This window comes from Monodelphis domestica, chromosome 1, assembly GCF_027887165.1.
Source record: "Monodelphis domestica isolate mMonDom1 chromosome 1, mMonDom1.pri, whole genome shotgun sequence".
NCBI classification, from domain to species: Eukaryota; Metazoa; Chordata; class Mammalia; order Didelphimorphia; family Didelphidae; genus Monodelphis; species Monodelphis domestica.
In genome coordinates, this window is record NC_077227.1 from 183,894,021 (window position 1) to 183,912,499 (window position 18,479).

At 35.9% G+C, this 18,479-nt stretch overlaps 1 protein-coding gene and 1 long non-coding RNA gene across 3 annotated transcripts in view; one reads left to right on the plus strand and one right to left on the minus strand.

The window, feature by feature from the left end:
- LOC103100372 (uncharacterized) overlaps positions 1-15,443 on the plus strand; it is a 32,911-nt gene extending 17,468 nt beyond the window's left edge. For both annotated transcript variants that reach the window (XR_008914870.1, XR_008914871.1), the window contains one exon: positions 13,018-15,443. This is a non-coding gene — a long non-coding RNA (uncharacterized LOC103100372). The remainder of the gene's footprint in view (positions 1-13,017) is intronic.
- A 79-nt stretch (positions 15,444-15,522) lies between these two features.
- The window catches only part of SHC4 (SHC adaptor protein 4), a 181,640-nt gene continuing 178,683 nt past the window's right edge, over positions 15,523-18,479 (minus strand). The window contains exon 12 of the mRNA XM_001380425.5: positions 15,523-18,192. Within this exon, the coding sequence (XP_001380462.3) occupies positions 18,037-18,192 (156 nt within the window). The 3' untranslated portion in view covers positions 15,523-18,036. The remainder of the gene's footprint in view (positions 18,193-18,479) is intronic.

Here is an 18,479-nt window from a genome sequence, read left to right on the forward strand (position 1 = left end):
CACCTAATATCCCCTGTCTACAGGAAGTACATAATGACAGGAAGTCAGTGGGATCCAGGGAAATGTAGTTCTTTTTTAGGGTAACAGATTTTCAATTATATATTACCCCCTGAGATCCGTGGAAGACTAGTCTCTCCAATGGATCTTGTAAACATAACCAACTTTGAAATTACAATAATTTGGGGATAAAAGGAAAAGAAAACAAAACCAATTATTGCTAGGCACTTTGACAAAAAGCCAGTTAGGGGGCAGTCCCCTTTATCATAAGAGTATACATACAAAAACAAATGCATTCAACCTTACACAGTTTAAATCACCACATCCCAAAGTTCACTCTGGATCTTCTGGTGCAGTGTGTGGTCCGTGGAGGCATCTTCATGGTGTCTTCTCCAAACAGTACACTTTCTGGATTCAGAGAGGTAGTATGTTTCTTAACCTAAAATTACTCTCAAAAGAATTTAAACTTTGCATTTTAGAATAATAATACATTCCCCCAAAGAGGGTGTTGAAAAACACAGGGATCACTTAGGAATACATGGCTGCGTTGTGAGGTATATGAATCAATTATAAAAAAAAAAAACAAAAACAAAAACATAAAAAAATGGAAGAAAAAGTAAACTTTTTGAGAGAAAGAAAAAATTCAAAATCAGAATCAAAATATCAAAAATCTAGGTACATACAATTTTGAGTAAACAAGAATAAATTCATAACAGGCCCTTGTATTGGGGTCCAATTAAAGTAATTTCTATCCCACAAGTCTGTAGGACAAAATGCAATAATATTTTACTTACCCATTTGCAGCCAAGACTACAGGAAGTTGCCACACTATGAAAGATAGAATAGGGACTAGATTACAGAAACCAGGTAGGAGCTAAATTTGAGATACTTGGTAGAATGTGGGACAAGGAAGACCTGCCTCTGACATATGTCAAAATAGCTGCAACCTCAAACCCCAAACAAGTTCAAATCCTCTTGTCTTGCCTCAAAATTTCATCAATCCCATTGGGATTAGTTGGTCTCTTTGACCTTGTGCTCAATTGGCACTATGCAGTTTAGCTTTGTGCTTCTTTGGCACTGTGCAATGGCTCTTTTTTAATTCTCTTGTCCTGCAATCAGATAGAATCATTAAGCACAAGTCCCATGATTTTTTTTTAAACAATCGATGGCATCTTTTTATAGTTTAAAGCTTTTTGGGTATGCATTAATATTAGAACAAATGTATTTTAAATGTATTTTAAACTTATATTACTGAAAAATCAAAAAAGTTAAAGAAAATCTCAATACTGGTGACATGTGCAGCAAATACAAAAAGGAGAGAGAAAAATAAAACTCAAATACTATATTGCATAAGCAAGGAAAAACAATAATAAAAAAGAGTTTTAAAAATCAAAAAGATATAGCTTACAATCAATGGCACAATGTCAGTCAAGGAGAGGTAGAATACAAAGGTTTCTCACCAAAAAAATGAGATCCATTTTCTTTTTCACTTAACCACTGTGTGAGTACAAACGATCTTCAGAATAAAACAGTAATTCAATAGATAATGCACATTCAAAGAAGTACCAAAGTCTCTAAAATTTACAATACCCCAGTTAATTATAATAGCAAACAAATCCACTATCACATTTCATATAAGTTGCTATATGACCAAAAAAAAAAAACCCACCTATGAACTGATGGATATTTGTCACAAATTTTACAGATGTAGCAAATCTTTCAACCTTGGCAAATATATTTTTAAACAAAGTAAAACTTATTTGGGTCTAAAACATCACCAAGAAATCTAGATTGTTCTGGTGGAAGTAAATTAAACTGAAGAGTTTTTACAGGAGCTTCTTTTGGCTTCCTGTTTCATAAAAACACCTTGGTAGGAACATTTCTTTATTTCTCTACCTTTAATGCAACATTCTTTATATTATAAATATTTTAAAAATCATCCATTCATAAATCATTAGTTAATTAAAATTATTTCTGAAAGACCCCTTAGAATTACCATTTAAATTCCTAGCTCATTAAATTTTTAAAGGCTATTAGCCAGTTTGAGTCCATTCATCATCCATGTGACAATTAACAAATGCAAAATGGAAAAAAAAAAGCTGTTTATGGGCTTTTACTATATTTTACAATATTTTGTACAGTATAGTCATGGGTGAAAAGTAACAGAATATATCTAATAATTAAAACACACTAGATTAAAATGATTCAGTGTAACAGAATAATATTGCTCAGATTAATATATCAATTTAAAACATCAAAATTAAATCTTAAATAAAACAATCAGCAAAATACAATAAAATATAGAGACTTTAATAAAACATTGGAGTCCAAAGAGGCTTAAAATTTTCACCTCCAGTCTCTTTAAAGTTCCTTTCTATATCCATTCAGATTCCTTTTGTCAGAACTGTGAGATTTCCCATAACAAGGGAGAACATGGGTTTGAGTAATCTCAAACTGGATGAATTTTAGTGACTGGGCAGACCCAATTGGCAAAGGATTGTAGGGAGATGAATTTCTCCCCTGAATCTCAGGCAAGATAAATGAAAGGATCAGTGCACTCATGAATGATAGAAGCTATTTGAAATAGGCAAAGTACTGTTCTTTCATAGAGTATGCCATGCTTGCAATTTACTTCCTGTTTGGAAGAGTAACTTCCTTCTTCCCTTCCTCCCCCCACCCCCCGAGGTAGAACGCTAGTTTCCCCAGACACATGAAGAGGGAGTGAGTAGGCTAATTGTTACCTAAGGAAAATACACCCCAGTTTTTATTAGTTGCCTGGAGATCTGCTCCAAGTTTGTGAGTTCCAAAGACACATTGGAAGCTACCAGTAGCCCAGCAGGACCAACAACAGCAGTCGGGGTTGGGGCCAGAGATCAGGAGGATTAAGGAGTAGGAGCAGGAGCAGGAGCAGGAGCCAGGAACAGACAGTATCAGCAGCATCAAGCCAGAGGCAGCAGTGAGGAACTGAGGAACATGGACACAAACTCAAGCAGATGGGCAAAAGTCCTCAAGCTGAAAACAGCTGGGCCCTTAGGGAGGGCAACCAGGCAAAAAGGAGGGAAAGAAAAGGGCAGCAGTTCCAAAGAGAATTTGGAGTTTGTGAGAGGGTGGGTGAAAAGCCTTGGCAAGAGAAACGTGACTTAAAAATTTATCTAGACTATCTTTTAAAAAATTGAGAGTTTTTTCTCCATATTCTGATTGCCATGAATGTAAAAATGAAAATTAAATCTCAATAATAAAAATATTATATTTTAGGAGTGTAAAGATTAAAAATTAGGGGAGACTGAGGCATCTGAGGCAGGTAGAAATTAGTTTCTCTCTGCAAGGAGTATTATATTTTTTAGAGGTTTATTAAAAGTTAAAGATTAAAGAAAATACAGAATAAGAAAAAACACTTGCCTAGGCCAGAGGCCTAGACAAGATAACCTCACATCATGGAAGAGACGCGTCTGCTCCAAAACGGAAGTCCAAAAGCGCCAAAAGCCTTTGCAATCAGCTTAAATCCCTTCTCGATCTCAGCCCAGGTGAGATTACAAAGCATTCTGGGGAAGTGGAGCAAAGGCTTGTGGGGGTTGAAGTCCAGAGTTCAAGTCCAATTTTACAGGAGATTTATTAATGATCATTAGAAATCAAGGAATAAAGAGGATACAAAATAAAGATCATGTGCCCATGGCTTATCAGCCAGTTCAAATGCCTGCCTTACTACCACCAAGCTCAGGAGAGGAAGTAAAGAGATAGGACTGTCCACATCCCTACCTAATATCCCCTGTCTGCAGGAAGTATGTAATGACAGGAAGTCGGTGGACTCCCAGGAAATGTAGTTTTTTTTTAGGGTAATAGATTTTCAATTATACACATTTTACATCTTAAAATGCTATCTTGTTTGTTCATAAATTCGTTCCTTCTCTATAGGCCTGCCAGGAGTTATTCTGTGTTCCCCTAATTTAGTTATGATATCATTCTTTATATTTAATCATATACCCATTTTGACCTGATCTTGGCATAGGATATGAGATGTTGATCTGTGTTTAGTTTCTGCCATACTATTTTCCAATTTCCAGTTCTAGCAGGTTTTATTAAACAGTGAGTTCTTATTCCAAAAGCTGGGGTCTTTGAATTTATCAGACACTAGATTGCTAAAGTCATTTACCCCTGTGCATTATGTTGATGTCTAATTTTTATCAGAAATGATTAACATAAAGATTTCTTCCTAATCAGTATCTTCTTTTCTGATTCCAGCTGCATCACTTTCATTTTTGCAAAAGCCTTTACATTTTAAATAAATTACAGTTTGATATAATCTTTTATGATCTCTTCTGTCCCTTATATAGTTATTCATTTTTCTAAGGTCCATAACTATTATAATAAAACTCTTTTTAAATTATTTTTAAAGTAAGATTTCTTATGTTTAGATTATTCATTTAAGATGTAGACCCAAACTCATTTCATGCCAAAACATTTTCCAGCTTGCCCTGTAGTTCTTGTTGAATAAAAAGTCTCTAATTCAGTACTCTATGTTTATTGAGCATTTTATACCTTAGTATTGCACTTAGCATAGTACCTGACACATAATTGTTATTTAATAAATGTTTATCAATTATTAACTACATTGCTATGCCCATCTGTATTTAGGTTTTACTTATCCAATGTATTCCATTCATCTATTTTCTATTCTCCCCTTTATACAGAACCAAACAGTTTTGACAATTACTTTTTTGTAATATAGTTTCATAATTTTTGTAAAATCCAAGCCTTAAAATTTTTTGAGAAAATTTTTCAGGAAAAGAAGCTCACTAACTCTTTGAATCAAGAGAATGAACTGTTCAGAGAAATTGCCATAAAGAAACCACCACTGCATCAGAAGATCCAGAATGAACTTTGGGATGTAATCAATTGAACTAAAGGGGGCTGAACACATTTATTCTAAATGTAAACTCTTATGCCAAAGGTGACTGCCCCCTAATTGGCTTTTTGTCAATGCACCTAGCAAACATTGGTTTTGTTCTCTCTCTTCTATTTCCCTCTTATCTCTAATTATTGTAGTTTCCTATTAGAAAATGTAATATGTTATGTTATAGGCACCTGTACCTAGAAAATTTTTAGAGGTACAAGTTGGTTATGTTAAATGATTTATTGGGGAGACTAGTCTCCCAAAGAATCATAGGGAGATTGTGAAGAGTGAATCAAACTTTATTTCTATCAATCATCAATCAGTCTATCAATCAGCAATTTTTTAAGTTAATCAAAAACTTAAGCATCCCTATTTAACACTAAGTAAGAGTGCAAGTCACTTGCTAAAGTGGGTGACAACTCCAGAGGCGAATGACCACCCCCTGGGCAATGCTAAGCAAATTGAAAGACTACAGTTGGTCCCCATAAAGTGGAGGAAGGGAGAGAAAATGATGTGGAAAAGGACTATAAAAAGTCCCAAACTTCCTGCCCAAGGATCTTTGGCTGGTGACTTGCCTCTTGGAGGTGGCTTTGGACTGTGACTTTGGCTTTGATTTAGGACCTTTGCTCTTGGACTGCTTCTTGGAGAACTGCTTCTGGATCTTCTCCTTTGGACTTTGGTGTTGGAAGACTTTGCCTTCAGTCTTCTCCTTTGGAGTTTGTCTTGGGGTAAGTAGCTGAAAACACCACCGGACATAGGGAAGCCCCTGTGGGGCTGAGTCTCACTTCACTAGAGAAGGGCTAATAGGCTTGTTAAAACTTTAGCTACCTTTTTCCATTTTAACTCATTCTACCTCTTGGTTAATAAAGCTACTAAATGCATTTTTTACTTGTTATATCTTTAAATCGGTGATGACAATATTACTTTAGAATTCTCATATTTATTTATATTAATTTTATTTAGTCAATTTAGAACATTATTCCTTAGTTATAAGAATCATATTTCTTTCCTTTCCTCCCCTCCCTCCACTCCTTTCTGTAGCCAACTCACAATTCCACTGGGTTTTACACGTGTCCTTGATCAGAACCTATTTCCATGTTGTTGATGTTTGTACTAGGATGATCATTTAGAGTCTCCATCCCCAATCATATCCCCATCGACCCATGTAATCAAGCAGTTGTTTTTCTTAGGTATTTCTGCTCCCAGTTTTTCCTCTGAATGTGGATAGTGTTCTTTCTCATAGATCCCTCCAAGTTGTTCAGGATCACTGCATTGCCACTAATGGAGAAATCCATTACCTTCGATTGCACCACATTGTATCAGTCTCTGTGTATAATGTTCTCCTGTTTCTGCTCCTTTCACTCTACATCAATTCCTGGAGGTCGTTCCAGTTCACATGGAATTCCTCCAGTATATTGTTTCTTTGAGCACAATAGTATTCTATCACCAACATATACCACAATTTGTTCAGTCATTCCCCAATCGTTGGACACCTCCTCATTTTCCAATTTTTTGCCACCACAAAGAGCACAGCTATGAATATTCTTATACATGTCTTTTTCTTTATTATCTCTTTGGGGTATAAACCCAGCAGTGCTATGGCTGGATCAAAGGGCAGTCTTTTAGCACCCTTTGGGCATAGTTCCAAATTGCCCTCCAGAATGGTTGGATCATAGAATTCTCATATTTAGTCAAACCCCTAAATTTAATTTCTTACAAGGTCTTATAACATCAGGTACCCTCTCCTAACTTGTTTTCAATCAATCACTTCATATCCTTGATCTTTTATTCTTCCTACTGAACTGATTTTTTTTTTTGGTCCAAGTCTATGCACTATTCCCATAGTAATATCATATGGCACTAATTTTGTAGTATAATTTGGGCAATATTTTCATTTTTTTGTATTATTTATGTAGCTTATCCATAAACATTGATATCATTCTAATTTCCAAATTGTAAACCTTAAAATTTCTTAGACTTATGAATGTTGGAAATTTCCCCATTGGGAAATTTCATACTGGAAAAAATTTCCTACTGATAGTAAGAAATTCTATTGGAATGTGAAACCCTAGGCATGGGAGGGTCCTTCTCCTCCCTACCTAAGACTACTTTAGGACAGAAACCTTTTGCTAAACAATGGAAAGGGTTTTGACCTATGCTTAAGCATAGAACAGGAAGTTCTTTGAGTCATGATTGATTTTAGAATTGATACAATAGAGATACTTGGAATGACAGAACCAGGTCTTGGAACTTACAATCTCCACCCTACTCAGTCTAACAGGATTTAGGAAGGGCTGCAGCAAAGGATCAAGATTTAATTATTTGAGAATATGACCTTCAACAGACATGTGCAAAGCCACAGACCTCTGGGCAGTCCTGGGTTAAGCTAGAGCCACCATTGGCACAGGGAAGACATGGACAGTGATTGGTAGATGTGAGAACTGAGGGGAGGGAACTTAGATGGTTTCCTTAAAGATAGCGGGGTCTGAGAACTGAAGAGGTCGAGAGGTTTTGCTCTGAGAGGTTGTGCTCTGAGAAGCTTGCTCTGAAGGAGGCTGGAGGTGGAGGCCCCTGAGACTGTTTCTCCATTTTGGTCACATGAGTGATAGGGACTGATCTCTTTTCTTTGCCTCAGCTATCTAAGGGCGTGGGCCTTTTGGCCCAGCCTAAACAGAGAGGGTATTTAAACCCTATTCCCTTCTCTCTCTCTCTCTCTCTCTCTCTCTCTCTCTCTCTCTCTCTCTCTCTCTCTCTCTCTCTCTCTAATACCTTTCTTCCTCCTGTTTGTAATTAAAAACTCCATAAAAGGTTGACTGCTGACTTGAGTTTTCATTTAGGAATTACATAGCTGAATTCCTTGGCGACCTTAAATTAATATATATCAGCCTTTTAAAGTGATTTACTTGTCACAAATTTCCAAAAGTCTTTTACTTCTGAAAAATGTTTTATAATTTTGTACTATTTATATCATATATGTGTTGATAGGTTAATTCTCTAAAATTGATTGTATTTTGTTTCCATTTAATGGAATCTCTTTTCATTCCTTTCTTCTGGATTTTGGGAATGATATACATAAAGGCTAGTGAATTTTGTAGATTTATTTTATATTCAGCTACATTACTAAAATGTTTAAGGTTCTCAATCTAAACATAGTGAATCACAAAATCACAGAATTTTAAAGCTGAAAGCAACCTCAGAAGCCATCTATGTAACTCAAAAATAAAAAGAGAGTCCTACAATATATCTTACAAAGTCATCTTAGCCTTCACTCAAAGATACACAGTGAGAGGAAACACTAATTTTTGAGGTGGTCCATTACCCTTCTGGGCAGTTATAATTGTTAGGATTTTTTTTTTTTAAGATCAAGCCTAAGTTTGCTGTTTTGCAATTTCCATTCACTATTTCTAGATCTGACTTCTGAGTCAAAGAGGTTTAATTATTTTTTTCTATATTTTTTCTTGCCTAAATTGGTCCAGAAAACCTGTTTGGAGAGTCTTGTTGATGATAATTTTGCTAAATTCTTCATTTTTATTAATTCTCTATTCTAAATTTTTCATTTTGATAACTTTGTCTTCTCCCCTTTTTGGATGAAACTAGCTAATATTTTATCTTTTGTCAACTTTTTCAAAATAGCATCTTACTTGTATTAATTATCCTCCTAATTTTTCTGTTTTCACTTTTGTTTTTCTCTGCTTCAAGTTTCAGAATTTATTCTTTTGTGTTTGGAAATTTCTTAGTTTTATGCTAAATTCATTGGTCATACTTTAGTCAATATATGTATGTATACATATATTTTCCCCTAACAGAATACTTTTGATGTAACTCACAAGTTTTTATTTATTGTATCAGTTATAAATTTATTTTGTCATTTTTATTACTATAATTTGTTCTTTGACCTAATTATTATTTAACATAAAATTAAGGCCTGTGTTCTTTGTTTGTATTTACCTTCTTAATGGCAATTTTTTTTAAACATAAATCTCTGTAAAAGATGGCACTCTCTAAGTGGTGATAATCTTAAAGTCTGATAAATACTAGAGATGTGACTCTGAGCAAATATCTTACTATGTTCTAGTCAGCTTTCTAAGCCTATAAGTTTCAGAGAAACTTTATTGCTGACTAATATTGGTAGACTAAATTACTCAGGAATTTCCAATTTTAATGAAATCACAGGCCTAGACCCTGTGGTCTATAAAGAATCGATTCATTATTTTTGCCTTCCACTTTTATTTGGAAATTCATCATTTTTAAGGACAGAATCAATTTTTGTAAAGATACTCAAAATAGATTTCAAAGTAGTTAAATTCAAGTGACAGAGGGAGGGAGGGAGGGTGCTAGCACTTGGGCATGGGTAGATTAGTAAAGACTTCATATAAAAGTTGAATTGCATTTTTAAGGAAGAAGGAGACTTTGTAGTAGAATCTACTTAGAATTCTAGTAGGGAATTAATTATGGGCATGAGAGATGGCCAGTACAAAGGCATAGAAATAGATAATGGAGCACAATTTGCCAGTACAAAGATAAGGCTGGTTTGGCTAGGCCGCAGAGTTTGAGAAGAGGAGTTCTATATTAGGAAGCTAAAAAGATAGATTGAAGACAGGATATGAAGGGTTTAAAATCCAAATTGCGGGATTTAGCAACTAACTGTATATATGGAGTGAATGAGACTGAAGAATAGAGGATATAACAATTCTGGGAGACCAGAAAAATGATGCCTTCGTAAGGAATAGAGAAATTTGGAAGAAAAATGGGTTTGGGGAGAGAAATATACTGAATTCTGTTTTAAACTTGTTGAATTGACAGTGTCTCCAGGATACTCTCTGTAGTTCCTTTCATCTTTAGCTTGATGGTCATATGAACCCTCTCTTGCAATAAAGAGTTACATCTAAGTAAAACAAGTCAACAGATGGTCCATGCATGACAAAATAAGTCTCATTTTTGCACCCATGCCACACAAATTCTCTACTAAGAAATGTAAGTCTTGCTTCACAATCAGTTCCCTGATGTCAAGATTAGTTACTGTACCGATTGCATTTCGAATATCTTGCAATGCTGTTTTCCTTCCACTGGTTTGATCATTGCATAAATGGTTTCCTGCTTCTCCTTTGTTTTAGACCAGATCCATGACTCAGATTCAGCCAGAGCCATTCCAGGCCCTAAGGACCAAGTTCTTGTCTTTTATCAGCTTTCTTGATCTGACATTTATATTCATTAAACAACCTCTCACTTAGCCTGTTTGCTAGAAGCCCTTTCCCTGGTGTTCCAGATAACACCTAAACAGAGCTGTCCCTTCTAGGTCCCTTTCTCATCACATGCTGCCTGCCATCTTCCTGCTCAGACCATAGCATCATAGGTCAAGAGCTGGTTCTAAGTCCTCAGACACCAGCTAATCTAATCCTTTCATTTTATAGATGAGACTCTGAGGGCCAGACAGGTTGTGACTCACCCAAGGTCACATAGGTAGGAAAGCAAGGCTTTGATTGACCAGTACTTTGTCTATTTTGTTTGTTTTTTCAAAATACCAGCTTCTAGTCTTATTTATTAATTCAATAGTTCTTTCACTTTTGATTTTACTAATTTCTCCCTTAATTTTTAGGATCTCTAATTTAGTTTTCTTCTGGGGATTTTTAATTTGTTCGCTTTCAAGTTTTTTGATTTGCATGTCCAATTCATTGACTTCTATCCTCTCTAATTTGTTAATATATGAACTCAAGGATATAAATTTTCCCCAGAAAGTAAGGATTTGAACCCAGGTCCTTTGACTCCAAATCCAGCTCTCTTTCCACTCTTCCCTCTCTTCCTATACCCATTCCATAGGAGTAAAATAAGGAACATGGATTTGGGAGATGAGTAAAAATAATGGTACATGGGTAAAAGAGGGAAAAGGTTAGACAGATAACATTTATTCAGAGTAGAAACTTCTACACTTAAAGTTTAAGGCCTGTTAGTCTGGGGCAGTCTGAGTAAGTCTGGGGCAGCCACAAATTCTGATTCATGAGATTTTAAGTATATTTGGGGAAAAGATATATATGGAGGTAGAAATCTCAGGGTAAAGAAATCAAAATATTATCCATTTGAATCTCTTCATTATAACAGTTCAGAGTTATGGTAGTTATCTTTCTAAAATTTCCAGGTAACCTAGCCTTATGCGAATAGATTTTTACCCAAAGATCCTCATAAGCAATATATCATATTGGAATGTAACTAGCCTGAGGCAGCAGCTATGTCTTACTTGTCTTCATATTCCTTAACACTGAAAGTAGTTTTTTACATTTAGCAGACACTTAAATATTCATTAAATTGAATTAGTGACTCTACCTAAAACTTCCACTGTGGCTTTATTTAAAGAAACAGTTATTGGGATTAGAAAGACATTGGGGGGAAAAAGAGGGAAAGAACCTACTTGTACAAAAATATTTAGAGCAGCTGTTTTTGTGGTGGCAAAGAATTGGAAATTGAGAGGATGTCCATCGGTTAGGAAGTAGCTGAACAAATTGTGGCACATGTTGGTGATGGAATATTATTGTGCTATAAGAAATTATAAGCAAAATTGTTTCAGAAAAAAGCTGGGAAGATCTCTGGGAAATGATACAGAGTGAAACAAACAGTATCAGGAAAACATTGTACACAGTAACAGCAATATTGTACAATGGTCAACTGTGAAAACTTGCCTACTCCCAGCAATGCAGTGATCAGGAACAATTCTAAAAGACTTATGATGGGGACTATATCCACCTCCAGAGAAAAAACTGTTGAAGTCACATGGATGTGGATCAAAGCATACTATCTTTCACATCAGTGTATTTATGATTTTATTTTGGGGTTTGGGTTTTGTATGAGTGTGCTCTTACAACAATGACCCATTTGGAAGTGTGTTGTGTATGATAATGTATGGCCCAGATCAAATTACTTATTAATTCTGAGTGGGGGGAGGAAAGAGAGGGAAGGAGATGGTGTGGATCTTATAAGTTTGGAAAATGTTTGTTGAAAGTTATTACATGTAATTGGGAAAATAAAATAATAAGGAGGGAAGGAAGAAAGGAAGGAAAGCAGGAAGAAGGTAGGGACGAAGGAAGAAAAGGAGGACAGGGAAGAAGGAAAGAAAGGAGGACAAGGAAGAAGGAAAGGAAGAAGGAAAGGAGGAAGGAAGGAAGGAAAACATTTTATTATGATTATAATCTTCATTAGAGAAACCAGTCAAGAATCCCAATGCATAGGGGTGTGATACCTGTACTTCAAATAACCATTCAACACTTAAATCTGGCCCTGTTCATTCCTTGCTGTTTTCAGTCTCCAGAATATCTCTGAATTAACATTTATCCAGTGGACAAGGATATCTCATCTTAACACTACCCATGAAATCTAGGAATTGGTCTATATTTATATATAAGGAGCCAGAGTGTCTGAAAGGCCAAATTCAATTCAGTGAGCATTTATTAAGCACATACTGTTATTAAGCTTTCACTCTTCTGGGGACTAGGGATTCAGAAGCAAAAAAGGAAAACAATTCCTGCCTATAGGGAGCTGATATAATCTACCCTTAGGATACAGAGAGCTCTCTGGCAATTCACTAAATCTCTTTTCCAGGGAAATTAAAAGGAATAATAAGAAATAACCATTAGATTAGGGCCAGGGTCAACATCAGAAATCAATGGACTCATCATGGGCAGTTCATAGACTCAGATTTGAAAAGGATCTGGTGGAGTGGATAGAATTTTAGACTCAAAATCAAGAACAACAGAATTCAAATCCTGCTTCTGATAGCTGTGTAATTCTGGGCAAATCATTTAACCTCTCTCTTCCTCAGTCTCCTCATATTTAAAATGGAGATAATACCAGCACCATAAGATCATACAGGATTGTTATGGGGATAAAATGAAATTTTATAAAGTGCTTTTCCAACTCTCAAGTACTAAATAAGCATTAGTAATTAAGGGATAACAGGATCAGTCACAAGGTATTTTTTTTTCCTGTAAAGAAAATATAAGACATTATAAAATTAAAGAATGATGGGGCATAGTGGCATATGCCTGCTAGGAAGTCCCTGCTGGGAAGCTGAAGCTGGCAAAGCTTGAGTTTGGGTGTTATGAATATAATAGGGCTAAAACCAATCATATGTTCTTATCAAGTCTGTCGCAGATATGGTGAGGAGATTGCTTCAGATAAACACTGCTTAAGAAGAGACCAACTGACTCAGGTCAAAAAAACAGCAGATCAAAGTTTCAGCAGCACAGTGAGTAAAAACTCTGTTCCTGGAGTCAGGAAGACCTATCTTTCTGGCTCAAATCTGGCCTCAGACACTTACTAGTTCTGTGACTCATGGCAACTTACCACTGTTTGCCTTGGTTTCTTCATCTGTAAAATGAGCTGGAGAAAGAAGCAAGAAATCATTCTGGTGCCAAACCCACCACACCCTGTTAGGTGCAAGCTCAAGATGGTCAGGAAGGAGAGGGGGAGGCCTGCTTTGGGTGCAAGCTCAAGAAGGTCACACCGTAGGTGAAGGGCCCCTCCTGTTTTTACATTCGCTGTTAACCAAAATGCTGACTCCTAATGCTGTCAGTAAAAGACACTAAAATTGCAAAAGCCTTTGAAAGGACAGCAATAATAATAGACTTACCATCCAAAGTGATCTTCTTTTGCATTCACTAGCCTGATTAGCACTTGTCACTAATTAAGAACCGCCTTTGTGAAAGATATGAACATCTTTTTTTTTTCTGTATCACTGTCACTATGTCATAAGATTTCTCTCTATTTTAAAAAAAAAAAAGTCATCTTCTACGGGGTCTCTGGTTCTGATGGGACCAGGGTCCGGCTTTATTGTGAGGTGAACCTCCTCTCGATAAACCTATTATTTAGCTTGGAGTTCTGTATTGGTGTGTTAAATTTTCACCACACTATTAAAGTGGCTAACATGACCAAAAAGGAAAATGATAAATGTTTGATGGGATGTGAGAAAACTGGGACACTAACGAACTGTGGGTAGAACTGTGAGCTGATACAACCATTCTAGAGAGCAATATGGAACCATGCCAAAAGAGCCATAAAACCATGCATATACCCTTTGACCCAGTAATATCACTACTGGGTTTGTATCCCAAAGAGATCAGAAATAGGGGACAAGGACCTACTTGTACAAAAATATTTTTAGCAGCTCTTTTACAAGCTGTGATATATGGTTGTAATGGAAAACTATTGTGCCATAAATGATGCTCAGGATGAGTTCAGAAAAATCTAGAAAGACTTATATGAACTGCAAATATGCAAGTAAAACGAGCAGAACCAGGAGAACAGTGTATACAGCAACAGAAATACTGTACAGTGATCAACTGTCAAAGGCTAAGCTATTATCAGCAAAACAAGATTCTAAGATAACTCCAGGGACTCTTGATTTAAAAAAAAAACAAAACAACCCAACACTATCTTTAACCAAAGAAGGAATTGTTGGAATCTGATTGAAGATCAAAGCATGCCATCCTTCACTTTATTTCCTTCATCAGTTTCTTATTGTATATATTGTCCTCAGTCATGACAAGGAGAATAGAGAAATATGCATACCTATACCATACTTTTTACCACCTTGGGGGGCACAGGGACACAGAGAGACCATCTGAACTTGTAAGTGTCAAAAAGCAATTGTCAAAGATTGTTTCTACATGTAATTGAAAAAAATTTAATTTTAATTTTAAATAAAAAAATTAGAAGTCTCTCTTCTGTGTTTCACATAGGGCTAAAAGTAGAAGAATGATGCTTATTTGTCACAGATAAGATTTGTCTTAACCCAAATACCCCTGTGCTTTTGGAAGCTTTGATGTTGATATGAAAGATATTGAACATGTATCAGTTCCTTTGGCCAAATATCAACTCATCATTTGGTTGTTGTGCCGTCAGGGTACCAGCAGTTAAAATGACAACTACAGGTGGTCTAAGAACCATATGACCTTCTTTCCTCTTCCCAAATCAAGTTTGTTATCTCTTCCACAGAAACCAAATGGAACCCATAAAGGGGCAAGAGCCATTTGGTATTCCAGTGCATTTTAGAGATTTCTTGTGGCCATAAAAATGTCTTACCTGGTGAGCAACTTTCTGATAATGTCTCAAAATTACTTAACTGCTGGGTTAAAGAACAGGCACTACCTGGTTTTCTGGACCCTTCACAATCTATATGCTACTGCTTAGAGCTTTCAATAATAGCTGACATTTATGTAGCACTTAGTGCTAAATGCTTACAATTATTATCTTATTTGATCTTCAAGAACTGAGAGTCACTTACATATTTCAATTAGCTATCAGAGGATAGAAGGACTTTGTAGAAGTTGATGTCTCTAGAAAAAAGGCTCTTCACCTTTTTTTCAAAAACTGGACTCCTCAGAATATTTTAGTTTTTTAAATTCATAATTATTGAATATGGATATATATGCATAATATGGATGCATAAGGAAAATGCTGTTAGAGTTAGTGAAAATGAAGATAAAATTTTTCCCCATCCAATTTCAGAGTGTCCACCCCACCAAAATCTATCTGTAGACTCATTGTTTAAAATATATCTCTGCAAACCTCAGATGAAGAAGCACCCCTGCTCTGGTATCTTATTCATCATCAGTCCCTTGAAGCAGAAATACCAGGTCTACAGTGTATATTGTCACAAAGCAATACTAATATTTATTTGTTTCTTTTTTTAAAAAGTCATTTACATGTGTTCATAAGCCAGTTCAAGGCAGAGAAGAGAGGAAGGGAATATTGATTAAAATGTATAGCATGCAATCAAATCTTTTTAAATGTGAATTTTTTTCAAGTGTATTACTTGCTCATTCAGCTAATCTACTAGTCTGAGTCACATTACAGCCAACTACATTTTATTTACATCTCTGTACTGGGAGCTACTCTTCACTGCCTAGCTACTAAAGCCCTGTTCCCCTTAACTGGAAAATTTATGGCAGTCTTGCTCAAAGTAGCTAGATTATTCACCTTTTTCCATTAATCATAACCACACTCCTCTTCATTGGCACAGATAATCAAGGATTGATCATATGCAAAATTGATTTTAAAATATTACCTATTGTAAAAAGAAAACAAGCATACTCAAAGAATTATTGGCAGTTGTAGTAAAATTATATGCTGGACATAAAAAAATTTAGGAACTAACATGCTTCATGTCTGAACATTTCTATGCAAAAAATGATTCCCCATTTACGTTTTTTATTTAATCTTTTCATTTTGTTTAAACCTTAGTAAATAAATATTTCGCAATTGCAAAGCTGCATCTATACAGCCCAAATGCAATGAGGTTAAGGCAGCTATCCATAGCTAGATAACTCAGGATAAAATAATTTGTTATGGAATTACCAACCTGAAAACTTGAGTAAAGAACAGAGATGTTCATCTGATAATTCAAGGAATACAATCTACTTTTGCCCCACTTACCTTTATTTTTTAGGCAAAAGTGCTTTAAACTTAAATTGTCTAAAAGATTGTCTCATTTCTTTCCTTCACTATATGGTGGAAAACACAGTGGATGGGGGGATGGGGGGTAAAGGAGTATTTATAGCCTGAATTATTTAAAGGAGTTGTCAGCTCTGATCTAATTCATTTTTTTTTTTAATGCTATGCTTAGAATCAGATTTTTAGAGCTGGAAGGAATTTCAGAACTCCTCTAGTCTAAAACTCAACCCTTCATTTAAAAAACTGGTAAACTAAGGTCCAGAGGACATCAGACTTGCTTATGAGAACAGCCCCATTCAGTGACTGAATTGAGGCTACAGGTCAGTGAGCTTTTCATTATAGCCTTTTCTAAATATTTGGCTTTAAACATTTTTCACTTTCTATATTGTTTGTCTACTCAGAACTGGAAAAGATGGATAAAATGATTCACTGCAAAGAGTTAGTGGGGCATAGTGGATGGAGGGCCAACCTTGGACTTAGGAAGACCTCAATTCCAGCCCTACCCCTGGCACGCACTAGTTGTGTGACCATAAGCAAATCATTTAACTGCTCAATGTGCCAGGCAACTCTCAAAAACTGTAAGTGACAAATGAGTTATTTGTCTGCCTTGGTAAAGGGAGTTTCCATATTAGGAGTTCCATATGCCAATGAAATAACAGGTCCAGACCAAGAAAACCAACAATAACAATGCAAGGCTCACTGACAGCCAATCACAAAGTTCTCCCCTTTCCCTCCCTCCTACTTTCTGTCTTATACATCAAATAAATGTCCTGAAACAAAGCTGGAAGCAAAAGTTTTCCCAAAAAGAAGAGAAACAGATGCTGGCCTCCACTCCACATCCATGCAGATTGGTTTGTAGCTTGTTTGCCATCTTATAAACCCATGCTAGGTATGAAAAGAGAGGCCACCTCCTCCAAAAAATATTCCTTATTTTGTGGAATTATCTAGGCAACATTTTAGAGAATCTAATTAAATCTGACAAGCTGGACAGATATGGTCTGACCAATTTCCCACCATTTGTTTCTCCAATATGGCTGCATAGCAAGGATCCAGAAATATTGATTCTACAGAGCATAGTGTTGCCTTAACCAACAGCAAATGGGAAAGACTGACCCCTTCACTCATTTTTGTGGACATAGCCTGTGGTAAGCATCTAGTTAATTTTAAATGTTGCTTTTAAAGTGCTGCTAAAAGCAAAAAAGAAATTAAAGTCAATAACTATTAAGCAAATGGTATTCTTTTTTTTCTTTGCAAGACAAAAGGTTTTGTTTTGGCAGATGGTTTTACATAACTAGAATGCAAAAACACTTAAAACTTCTCCAACAAAATGAAATGTCCCAATTATCTTGAGTCAAAAGGCACATACAACTGTCTCAGCAGTTCATTCAAGTTGTCTCTTGCATGTGGTGGTTTAACTGTGCTTTCAGCTTGTTATCCATGCAGTGTGACCTTAAAAGTGACATCTGTGCGTGCTTTAATCTCCTTTCCCACATAGGCAGAGTATCTTCTCTCCTAATTTTTTTTTCACTTTCTGAATGTTGGTTAAGCTTGATGGTTCAAAGAAGAACACCTATTCCATACTGGCTTTTGGAAGGTGTCATTGACAGGGCTCTCTTGTATTTAGAAACAAAACGTGAGATTATTTAACCCATCCACCTATCACAAGATAGCGTTCTTTTGCATTTCAGGATAACAGAGTTCCAATATTATCATTTGTAGGGCTGCAAGTGGCCTTTTTGGTTCTCTTTTCTCACTGGCTGTCTAAGGCTTACTTCACTTCCAGAAGAGATGATCGGCAAACTATTCTCCATGTGGTAGCGAATGAGGTGACCCACGTTATCAAATACATGATCTTTGGTCCTCACCTTGTAAAAATAGTACAAAATGTACAAGGTTAGTTTGTAATAACTCTCCTGAAAGGGAAAAAAATAAGAACTACTAAAAAACAGACTATATCATATGAATATTAAAACCTTTCCTTAAAATATATATTTTGTTGCCCTGAAGGAGAGAATCAAACATTTACAAATTTCATGTTGGGGATTGGTTGGTTAAGAGAGTTCCTCGATCCATTCTGATGAGCTCATGTATGGAGTGGTGATCCTTTGTTGAGACTTGGATTTTATTTCATCACCTCTCACATAATTGAATG